The sequence below is a fragment of the Budorcas taxicolor genome, chromosome X (assembly GCF_023091745.1).
Source record: "Budorcas taxicolor isolate Tak-1 chromosome X, Takin1.1, whole genome shotgun sequence".
NCBI classification, from domain to species: domain Eukaryota; kingdom Metazoa; phylum Chordata; class Mammalia; order Artiodactyla; family Bovidae; genus Budorcas; species Budorcas taxicolor.
In genome coordinates, this window is record NC_068935.1 from 121,317,280 (window position 1) to 121,329,478 (window position 12,199).

At 51.2% G+C, this 12,199-nt stretch overlaps 1 protein-coding gene across 1 annotated transcript in view; it reads right to left on the reverse strand.

Moving 5' to 3' along the window:
- Positions 1-9,306, reverse strand: part of PTCHD1 (patched domain containing 1) — a 51,122-nt gene extending 41,816 nt beyond the window's left edge. Inside the window, exon 1 of the mRNA XM_052663762.1 lies at positions 8,956-9,306. Within this exon, the coding sequence (XP_052519722.1) occupies positions 8,956-9,306 (351 nt within the window). The remainder of the gene's footprint in view (positions 1-8,955) is intronic.
- Between the last annotated feature and the right edge of the window lie 2,893 nt (positions 9,307-12,199).

The following is a 12,199-nucleotide window of genomic DNA, read 5'->3' on the forward strand; positions in this document are numbered from 1 at the left end:
ACTGAACAACAAGTGTGCCTGTTAAACTCACCAGAGATGCACTGGTTTTGTACCAGCATCATTTTTAAAGTTTATCTCTAAGAACAAGTCTTTCTGTTACCCTGGGCTCCCTCTTGAAAAATGAAAGGCTGAATGACATCACAACAGTGATCTCTTGAACTCTGATACTAATAGCTGTGAAAACCACTTGTTCTTGATTTTTTTTTAAAAAAATGTGTTTCATGTTTACATTTGAGTATGGGTTTGGCCAGTGGTTTTTGAGACTTCATTTTATGCAAGTAAGGATGTGTGTAGTGGAGAGCTGACTTTGAGGGTGTTTGCTGGGAACTGCAGAGTGCTCTGCTCTCCCAAATGGGAATGGACCCCTGGAGACCAAGGTCAAGTTTACACCTTCCCAAACTACTTGAACCAAAAGAGGTGTTCAGGGTTTGGGCTTGGTTTTTCTTTATATGAGTTTCTCCTCATATAAAGTAAGTGTCAGCAGATCCTGAGGCAGAATGGATGCTTATTGCTTATCATCAAGTTTGAAACCAAAATTTATCAAGGATGAGAAATAAAGACAGATCTGAAAAAATCACATGGTCATGCTATCTGGCAAAATTATATTTGAGCAAAATAAATGAATAGGGAAGGCCTATCACATTCTATACACTATGAGCTGTCAAGCAGCAACAATTTATTAAGCACCTGCTGCACACTCCATATTATACTGGTATCTAGGAGAGATTTGGGTGTATAAGACATGGTGCTACCCTTGAAGAGCTTTATGATGTTGCTTAAGAGAAAGTATCACATGACATTACAGCAAATTATATGAAAGAAAGTGAAAGTCACTCAGTCATGTCCGGCTCTTTGAGACCCCATGGACTATACAGTCCATGGAAGTCTCCAGGCCAGAATACTGGAGTGGGTAGCCTTTCCCTTCTCTAGGGAATCTTCCCAACCCAGGGATCGAACCCAGGTCTCCCACATTGCAGGCGGATTCTTTACCAGGTGAGCCACAAGGGAAGCCCAAGAATACTGGAGTGGGTAGCCTGTCCCTTCTCCAGGGGATCTTCCCGACCTAGGAATTGAACCGGGGTCTCCTGCATTGCAGACAGATTCTTTACCAACTGAGTTATCAGGGAAGCAAATTATATAATACTATCTAATTCAGCATTAAAGAATGTGGATACAACTGAAAGACAGATGGATTTAAGGGAAGGAGGGAGCCCTGAATTTGGGAAGGCCTATAAAGTAGGAGGCATGTAAGTCTGACCTCATGATAAGGAGTGAATGCATTTCTAGGGGAGAGAACAAGGCAGGTACATGTGTGAAGAAGGGGACTGTGGGAGGGGAAGAGGGGCTGGACACCGGCCACTCAAGTGTGGGGGCCTGTCTTATAAAACCACACATCCGGGTAGTGTCCAGGTCCAGCCTGGAATCCTCTTTACCACCATCCAGTGGCAAAACTGAAAATGGCAGTTACATCAAAATTCAGGAATAAGTGAACAGCTATGCTAGATGATTCTTGCCCAGAAGCGAGGAACACCCCTTAGCAATGCAGGCCCTACACTCCTAGCTGTCTGTCTCTAGATGGGTGGAGATGCTCTCGGAGTCCCACCCACATTCTCTCCTCTCACTCACCTCTACAGGTCAAGGCCACTCACCAGAACGTCTGCAGCTCTTTGCCTGTGCCTTGGTTAAAGCGTCTGCCTGCAATGCGGGAGATCTGGGTTTGACCCCTGGGTCGGGAAGATCCCCTAGAGAAGGAAATGGCAACCCACTCCAGTATTCTTGCCTGGAGAATCCCATGGACGGAGGAGCTTGGCGGGCTACAGCCCATGGGGTCGCAAAGAGTCGGACACGACTGAGCGACTTCACTTTCACTTTCGTTTCATTTTCATAAAAGAGCAACCACAAAAACAATTCTGATTACAGGGACACATGTGGCATCTCGGATCGCTAGAGGCTATTTCATGTCCCAGATCAACTAATGGTTGCTGGAGACGTGGCAGGGGATGGGGGGGTGGTGGTGAACAGCCAGGTCCTTTACCCATAGCTGGGCTAAGTTGGACAGAAGTTATCCAGCATCGTCCAAAGTTCCCCAGTGAGGCTGGGCGCCAGGTGCTCACAGTGGATGCTTGTTTGAGAACACTCCCTTGACTGCTTCCCGCTACTCTACTTCACGTCCTCACTTCTTTGCCGATGTTTTGGGATATCACATCCCAAGGCGGCACTCCAGTCCTCACCTTGACTGTATCTGAAGCCCACAAGGTAAACCTAAAGTAGAAGACCTAACAAAGAGGCTCATTCAAAATACCCAAAACAATTTTCTCAGGAGGACTTCTTAGAGAGCACGAAGATAAAAATAGCTTCTCTGCTCTCTCACTGCCTTCTTTTGTTCAAAATATGACTTCTGGAGTCAAAGGTATGACATATTATTCAGGGCTTCCCATATGAAATAACAACTGGTGTTGATTTCCTTTTTTTTTTTTTTTTTTTTTTTGTCTTTTAAAGGTTAGAGATTACTCACCTCCCCTGCTGGTCATTAAATCAGTCTGGCAGGATTCCTCGGAAGTTCTGTGGCCTTCCGGGCATGTGGCGGCAGCACAGGCAGGGCTGCAGACAGGCCTGCTTGCTGTGATGTGCTAGCAAGCAGGTGACTTCAAAGGTCTGCTTCAAGCCTATCTCAGGTATCACTTGGGGCTCACACTGAGCCCCAAAGTCAGGTACCAGATGGTGTATACCACAGAGTCACAGCTGATTAGATCCCCAAGCTCGTGTGCCAGGGATGCTGCAACCTCTCAGGCAGGAAGCAAATAACTTCTGTTAGCTTTCTTCTCCTTCTCTTAGTTATTATCACAGGAAGTCACCGGCTAAATGCTCAGCTGCTGTAGTAGGGTTGTAAGTCTGGTGAATCCTGAGAGGTTCAGTCTTTGTGTTGGTAAAAAAAAAAAAAAAGCCTCCGTCTCTAACTCTAATGTGGCATCTGTCAAGATACTCTGAGCCATTAAAAAGGTGGGCTTCCTCTCACACGACAGCTTTATATTTAAATTCCAGTTTAAATTAGCAGTTTACCTGAAGTTTGGCCCCAATGCTTATCTACACAGGAGAGTAAAAGATGGCACCTCAAATCTAAATGAGACAAACAGGGTGGGCACTGGAGGATGCTATTCACACACATGACATGTGCTTAGAAGTCAGACAACCCTAGAATGACACTGAACTTGGATTTTTCGGATGCACCTTCTATGAAATGCAAGGTGAATGAAACGAGATCTCATCCTCCCCTTACTTTGCTCCTGGTGCAGCTGACATACACACACGCCACTCTTTCAGGCCTGGCCTCAGTCTTCTCTAAGAGTATCTGCCACTTGGGTCACTCATTGAAGGGACTTGGGCTACCCAAAGCATCGTAGTACCTGTCACCAGACAAAGCACCCTGAGATTCTAAGAGCACATTCCAGCGTCAGTGGAGGTGACCTTTAAGGTGCCTTCTAAACCCAAGGGTCTTCCATCTCTGTCCTCTGGATACAAGCCCTTCCTTTGTCACTTAATGTTCAGCAAAGCAAAGCAGCTAGGCCAGGCAATAAAGTGCTGCCTTCTGCCTCCTCGGCAGGTCACTGCTCACAGTGGGAGCTTACGTACCATCAGGAGAAGCCGGGCCTAGTGGGTGACGGCCAGGACTGGGGGCCAGGCCTGCCAGTAATAGACACTCTGACCAGTCTCAAGGCCAGCTTTACCATTCAGGCAGTTAGACTGTATTCAGTTTCCTGGGTTCCTCTGTAGTGGGATTTGGACCATAAAGGACAGAGCTGTACGAGAGCAAGACAGCTGTCTCTTGGGGAATGTTACGCTGGCAAATCTGGTCTTTGCCTCACCACCCATACGAGCATGCCCTCAGAGGTTGTACTATTTGTCCCCAGTCAAACTTCTATAAAATTTTTGGATGTGAACTTCTCTTTGGCATTTTTTCATTTTACATAATCAATGCAGATGAAAAAATCCTGACAGAACAAAAGAAATATACAAATGAACCCTTTCAGGCAGGACTTGGGACCAAATCATTCTTTGCTGTGGGAAGTGGCGGGGGGCTATTCTGCACTCAGAGGATGTTTAACAGCATCCATGACCTCCACCCACTAAACGCCGGGAGCAAGTCACCCCCAGATGTGAGCTAAAATGTCTCCAACCATTGCTAAATGTCCCCTGTAGGGCACAGTGCCCCCTGGTTCAGAACCACTGCCTTAGAGATGATTTAACAGCATTAACTTCTGAAATCGTTCCAGTCAGGGAGGTTTGGAATACAGTATAGAAGGTTTGGAATACAGTAGAGGAACTTCTTTATGTAAATATTATGAGCAAATATTTTAGGCTTTGAGAGACATGGGCTATCTCTGTCTCATATTATTCTTTGTTTTTGTTACAATTTTTTAAAAATGTAAAAATGCCTAAGCTCAAAAAAAGGCTGGCATTTGCCGATCCTTAGACTGGAGAGAAAGAAATGATGGCGCTTCCTGTAATGATTGAAAGTGCTGAGACAGTATTTGGAAAAACTGAGATCTTGATCCAGCTACCAGGTCTCTGTGACCCTGAGCTAGCAGTTGTGCTGCCCTTCGTGGAAAGCTTGAGTTAAAGAGTTCCAACTTAAATTCTATTAATCTTATTTCACAACTTTTTTTCTCCTTAGTACATTTAAACATAAAAAGTTTGTATAACATAGACACTTGATATTTGAACAAAATGAGATTCCCCAGTAAAAGAAAGAATGTCTGTAGAGTGAGTACGTGACCTCCCCTTGGTTTGGAGTCAAACAGCCTATGAGGTTCTTCTGAAGAAGGGGACAAGATGTGAAGGAGATGCCCCTACCCAATCTCAAAATTGAGATGGGTTTTGATATGACTACAGAGGTGATCTTGGAAAAAGAGAAAGGGAGAATGGAAGGAAGGATGGTATCTTGGAAGAAGAAAAGCCTTAGAAGCTGCCTGTAAAGTTGTAAACATAAAAATGTCATTTTGAAAATACCTTTCAGAGTAGTTCTGGTGGCATTTTCTTTGCCCATCACGTAAACATCTGAGCAGATGGGGGCAGATCCCTTAGACAGTTACTGAAGGTCTGTCATGTGGTGGGGACTGTGTTAGTGAGCACTGGGGTTCAATCCACCCCGACCTGGCCTGTGGACAGCACTCAAACAGGAAATCGCGGTTCAATCATCCAGAGATTTTTCCCCTAAAATATTCTCTCTTTGTATATTGCTAATGATAAATGTATTACTTTGGGCATGTGGACTTTCTATTAGTGGATTTCCATTGACACGGGGCAGCATCAGTCAAGAGAATGTCCCTATGATTCTACTGTCGCTGTTAGATGGCGATGAGATTTTGATCGAATATATTTGGATACCAGAAATGTACATTTTAAATCACTCAAGGAGTTTATTATATGATAGTGAGAAGAGCAGTGGGCTGGGAGTCAAAATCCTGGGTCACAGTCCTGGTTCTGTCCTTGGTTTTTTATTTTTTCTATAGTATGTCAGTTAATTTCTAAGGAGCAGTTTTCTCAACTGTATAATGGAACCACACCATTTTTCCTGCCTGCCTACCCTTTGGTGTTTGCTGTATTTAAATGTATTACAGGTTTATAACTAAGCTGTTATAAAGGTGATATCATTATTAGAAGGAGTAAGCTGAACTGGTTCTTTACACAGATGATCCTGGAAGAAATCAAGTACTGTCGTAGTTACAGCCAGATCAGTTATCAACTAGGTCTTGCTCACACTTCACTTTAGGTGATCAGAAAGAAGCATGTCCATATAAGCCCGTGAGGCACTATTCTGAAAGTTGCTCTGAGATGAACATCCTGGATTTTTTGTTAAGATATAATAATGAGCTAAATTTAATCTTCTAGCAAAAATGAAGACTTTTGAAGATCAACCTGTATTTAAAAGGGTTCAAAAATTAATGGCTGGCTTCTTACCAGCATTATCAGGCCCCACCTACTTTCACCCCAAATTACATCTTTGCTTTGTAGCCTTCAGAGGAAACCGTTGCTAGGGAGAATCCCTCTTCTTGTAGTTTGTGATCAGATTCTACACTGCAGAGGTCAGTGTATGGCAGTCGTGTCACTTGCACGAATTTGAGAAAGCTCCTCCAAGGCAGATGAGCTGAGTTTGCAAATGTGGATTATTTTTTTTTTTCTGTGATACTCCCAATTATATTGGGTTGGCCAAAAAGTTCATTTGGGTTTTCTTGTAGCAGCATGCTGAAAACCCAAATGAACTTTTGGGCCAGCCCAATATTTTAAAAAACACCAAACGGGTGTTCACTTTTTGTCATCATCCCTTCCTCAGTCTGTTTTGGATCAGAAAGTGGCTGGACTAATATTCCAAGCCGGCTCGCCTTCATTGCATAGGTACACCCCCAGAGCCTGAGGAGGAGTAAATGACACAACCCTGGGAGCTACTTCTTCAGTTTTGTCATGGGGCCTGAGAAAGCCTCAAAGCCTGGTTCTGCTTTGTCCACTTCACTTCCCCTGTGATGTGATAAAACAGGCAGGGGCGGGCTGGTGTTGTGTACAATGTTAAGCGTCAGGTCTCCTTGATGCCAGCCACGAAGTATCAGAGAAACACCAGAAAGGGTAGAAAACCGTGACTCTCACTCCTAACACCTTTTGTAAAGGACTAATCTATCATGTCTCTCATAGAAAAAGAGTGGAAGAAAGTCAGTGCTTGTTCCTACACTTTTCATTACCATGACTACCAAGGGTCCATTTTTCTGGTCCTCAGCTCCACACCTACCACATAGAGAGGTTGGATATAAGAAGAAAACAATGGGTATATAAAATTGAAGGCAATACCCTCAGTTGCCCGAGTCTGGGTTTTCATAAGCTCTGTGAATTCATTTTCACCAGAGAGCCATCAGCTAGAAATGAGTTTTCACCACTATTCTACTTGGATTGATCTTCCCCAGAAACCTAGAGCATGAAAAAACACCCAATTTCTTAAAACAATTCACTCACAAGACCGCAGTCCTTTAAAGTTGCCCTTTAGGTATGAAGCAAAGCCAGCCTCCCTGTCTCTCCACTCCCAACTTCCTCGTCTAATACTGTTTTCTGTCCTGAACAGATCAAAATCAAATCCGAGAGAAACAATCCAGTTGAAAAGAGATCTGACGTGCCTGTTGATGTCTCATTAACCTTGAGAATCAATGTAACTGGTGACTGCCCATCACAGTTGCGTGACGGATTGTTAGGGGAAATAAACAGCCAGTGGAACCATCACCTCAAAAAATAAAATAAAAACAAAGAGAAACATCATTTAAATAGATCATATATCAAAAAATGGAGCAGTTTTCTAACTGTCAGGACTGGCTAAAGTATAGTTTCCTTAAGCCTATGGTGAAATTATTACATATTTTCTGGGAAAAGCATTTGTAGCAGTATTTATGTGTGTGTCAAAATACATTAACTGAAGGATGGGGGGGAACACTTTGATGTTGGGAGTGTAATCATCAGAAAAGCAAACAACTCAGGATTGATGTTACTAAGGTTCTGTGATGAGTATGTGTGATGATGTGTGTGTCGTTAAAAATATCACGAGCCACCCAATGTGGGAAGGTCCTAATTCCATTGAGTCTCTACTCAGATTCCCCTCATTACTAATTACTGATGTCAACAAATAGACGGTGGAAAATTATAGAGGAAAAAGAGCTTGTCTCTAGGGGGTTACCTGCAGAGGGAAAGAGAAGGAAAGAGTTCCCTGGGCTCACTGGCTGACTCCCAGTGGGAGAAGTAGATTAGAAATCTACCCAGCCTCCAGTCCTAGATCTGGACCCACACAAGACCAGCACCTTCCACCCCTCCACCCCAGGGTTCCAGCAGGACTGGTTCCTGTGTGCCCTCCCCAGAGGAGGACCTTCAGTAAACAAGACCCAGAATCCCCACCAGGACTGGGATGGAACATTCTAACCTATCTTGGCTTTTCTTTCCTAAGGTCTTCACTTTTCCATCTCTAGTCCTCACTCTTCTGCTTTTCTTGGGAACTTCCTGAAAGTTATCACCACTGACCTCACTTTTTACACCAAATCCTCACCTAGGGCTGTGGCACAGCCTGTTTCTCCCAGTGTCACCCTTTAAGCAGCTGCTCGGACTACTGTGCTCTTGTCATGGCCACGCAGCCTGGCTTCTGTCCTTACTCTCTTGCTCTGACTCTCACCCTCACCCCCAAACGCACCCACATACAAGTGGATCAGTGAACCACCCCCCCCACCCCTTCCCAGAGAACTTTTTGCATCTTGAAGGAGGAGAGCTACTGTGAAATATGAACCGACTGCGAATTACAAACATCATTTCCCACTCGGGAAAACAGAGATGGCCACCTTGCCCGGGGAAGAGGGGAAGAGGGCAGCCCCTGCTTTCCGGGAACACACTTCTTTACCTTCCCGCTTCACATTCCTCGGCCCACCCACAGCCCCTCGGAGCAGCCTTTTCCAAAACACTCCACTACCTGACTGGAGCAATGAAGAAGAAACGAGGACAAGGGGAGCAGGCTCTCTGAATCCGCCCCCCGCCCCCCTCCCAGAGAGTATTTTGTTTTCAAGTAGCAGGACTTTCTAGAATGTCTTCTCTAGTTGGGCTCCTTCTGGCCCAGTTACCCCACAGCCTCCCCGCCCCCAAGACCACTGCATCCAAAACAAGCGCACCGATCACAGCACGGTGGCTGCCGCCGCCCCAACTGTTGCAGCGACTGCTGGGGTGGCGGCGACGGCGGCCAGGGCCGGGCCGGGCCCGGACACTACCCGTCCGGGAGGCTGGGAGGCTCCGGGCGGCCTTCGAGGGGCGCGCGGTGCAGCAGAGCCCCTGCGGCAGTCGCCTGGGATGGGAGAGGCGGCGCTCTCAGCCCGGACCCCTGCGCACAGCCAGCCCCACAGCAGCAGCGGCGCCGGCAGAGGCTGCCCGCGCCCGCCCCCCTCTCACCTTTAAGATCAGGTCAGTGTGATGCTGGTCCAGCATGTTGGCTTTCTGGAAGGAGGTGACGATGACCCGGCCGTAGCGCCCAGGGGTCTGCAGGTCCGAGTACAGCCGGTGCTTGGAGCGGTTGACCGGGAAGAGGCTGTTGACGAGGTTGCGCTCGATCTTGGCGAGGCTGTGCTGGGGCGCCAGCAGGTGCTCCACGCTCTCCTCGACCTGGTAGCGGCTGAAGCTGGCGCCGAGCAGGATGGAGATGAGCACCGGCGCCGAGGCGAAGAAGACAGGGTGACTGGCAATGAAGTGGCCGAGCCGGGAGAAACACGTCCTCAAGCCCCTGTGTAGAACCTGCCGCAGCATCCTAGAGCAGAGCGGGCGCGGGAGGAGGGCGAGGCGCACGCTCGGCGCGGGCTCGGGCGGCGGCGGCGGCGGCGGCGGCGGCGGTGGTGGCGCCCGCGGCGGCGACGGCGGCGGCGGCGGCGGCGGCGGAGGCGAGACCCGGTGCTCTCCCGGAGCCGCGGCACCACCATCGGGGAGTCCCGCGCCGCGCCTCGGGAGGGTCCCCTCGGGCCGGAGACACGCCCTCCTGCCCGCGGCCGCGCCCGCCCGGAGAGCCCCCCAGCTTGGCGGCCTCCGCGCCGCCCCCACCCCGCCCTACCGCGTGCGCCCTCCCCACCCCCCGCCGCCTCCCCGTCCGAGGGGCTCCTCGCGGCGGGGCAGCGTCCCGGCTCAGCGCGGGAGGGGCCCGGGGCGGCCCCCGCGGCGCGTCATGACCCCACTCACCCGACCCCCGAAGCCAACGACGGGGTGGCGCGGGGAGCGGCGGCGGCGCTATCGCGGGGAGACTCTGCGCGCCAGCCTAGGAACACGAGGACGGAGAATTCCAGGCTACACCCAGTCCCCTCCCCTCCCAGCACTCCCCTCCCCTGGCCCGGCCCGCCGCGCGCGCCCTCCCCTCCCCTGTCCTCCTCCGGGGAGACCCAGAGACGAATAAAGAAATGGCCCCGATTTTCCAAACAAAAAGTAAAGAGTTGTCCCTGGGGGCGTCGGGCAGACGGGCTTAGAGCCGAATCCCCCCCAGAGGCGAAAAGGAGGAGGCTGAAGACTGCGTGCGCCCCGGCTCTCGCCAGGCTCAGGTGGTGGCGCGCACTGGCTGGTGCGGAGAGGGGGTGGGGAGCGAAGACGCTCGAACGTGGAAATCACGCCTCCTCTCAAGTAAGAGCCATTTAAAATATCCCCAACACTGCAGCTTCCGCGGGACCAGAGTCCGCTTGTGCGTCTGGGACACGTCCACTCCGAAGGCGCCTGTAGAGAGTCTCCTCGTTCTCCATGAGGGTGTCTCCAGAGTGGGTTAGACAGTTCTGCTGTGCGCCCCTCAACCTCCCCACCCCGACCCCAGTAATAAAAGTGGCTGATAATGGTGTTCAGTCCGTGGAGCCGCCAGTCTCCAGGGCTCTGGTGCTGCCGGACTCCCGCCTCTCCGCACTGCCTCCTCCTCTCTTTGTCGTCACTGGCGAGTCTGGGGGACCTGGCGGGGCTGGAGCGGGCGCCCCTGCGGGCGTAGAGTGTTTGTGAACAGCTGGTCAGGGAGTCAGTAGCGTTACTTCCCTTCTCTCCTCCACCCTGCCCTCTCCTCCTCAAATGCGAGAGTGTGGGAGTGGGGAACCCCTTATCTCAGACCTGGAGAGCTCTGGTCTCCGAGAGTGCCGAGCCGCAGGGGGCGCGGGGGAACTCGGGGGGGGGGCGCTGACAGCTCGGCAAAGTTGGGCGTGTGCTTGTGCGCGCCAGGCGTGAGCTAGCAGGCGGCCACGGTGGTTCCCCTCGCACACCCCCTCCAGAGAATTCCCCGAGAAGGCGGGCGCCGGCTTCGGGCCCGGGATAGACCTGCGGCGGCGGCGGGAACGGCCACGCACAGGTACAATTTAGCGCGGTTTGTTGCGCGCTCCAAGCCGCGGGATCCATCCATTGCCACGCAGACCGAGCGGAACCTCGGAGTCTGGGCCACTGAGGCGCTCTGTCCAGCTAGGGGGGTGGGGACCGGGGCGCGGAGAGGGGTCCCCGGGCTTCGCGCTCTGAGTGCTCGGTCTTCTCATCCCACGCCTCCAGCCTTTCCCGCTTGGCCTCTTGGTGCCAAGGGTCTAGCGAACGGTGGCGGTGACAGGAGGCGCGGTCCCTGGAGTGTGGCCCGCACTACTGAGCATGGACATGCATATTAATCAAAGCTGAAGGAAGACGGGATAGGGAGAGGAGGACGAGGAAGAGGAAGAAGCCGGAGAGAGAGAGAGGAGAAAGAAGAGAGGGACAGGGGAACGGATGGGAGAACGCGACTGAGGGAGGTATTTCCCTAACGTTCCCATCGCAGATTCCCCAATGCCTAGCGGCCCTCCACTTCTCCAACTGAACTTGGGAACTTGCACGTTAGAAACAGGAAGTCGTGGGCCGGGAAATCCTCCTTTTTTTGGTTCCTCTCCTCCCTTCCCCCACTCCAGACCCTCCATCCTATATTCCCTCAGCAACACCTGCAGCGGCCGGGCTGCCTACCCCGGGGGCGCACCGGCTCAGCTCAGCCTGCGCTCCCGGGGTCCTCCTGCCTAGCCAGACTCCCGTCCACTTTCTCAGCTTAGCCTCACTCTTCCCCACACCGCTCTCTGTTTCCAAAGGCTCCCTCTGGTTCATCGCTCTCGATTTCCAAAGGTTCCCTCTGGCAGCTTCCAGCTGACATCGCCCCCCGCCCCCTTCAACCCCGAACTGCCATTCCCGGGAGGGGCTAGAAATTCCCCTGCAACACTCTACTTGTGCCCTTCCCCCATCATCTTAATTTCTGCCCGCGGAGACGCCGCGGCTCTGCAGCGCTTTGCTGATTCACGATGATCGCGGAGGGAAAAGCCTCATTGACTTGTGCCCCTGCAAGCGGCGACTCGAGCGCGAGCGGCTGCGAGGGCACACGTTTTGGGAAACCACCCACCATTGCGCAGCCGAGGTGTTAAATGGCAGGGAGGCTGCCTCTCGTGGCTCTCGGCCGGGGCAGACGGAAAGAAGGAAAGGGTCGGGGGAGTGGGGTGGAGGGGGGGGGTGCGATGGCAGCGGGAATGACTGCGAGCCCAGTTCTTTGCGGCCAAGCCAGCGGCAGCTGGTGGGTGGGCACCTCTCAGGAGGCCTGAAGTCGGTCTCTGCGCGGGGAGCAAACAAAGATGTTTCGTGTGCTCTGCCGCCAGCGCAGTGAGAGAAGGGAAAGCAGCCGACAGGTCTGATC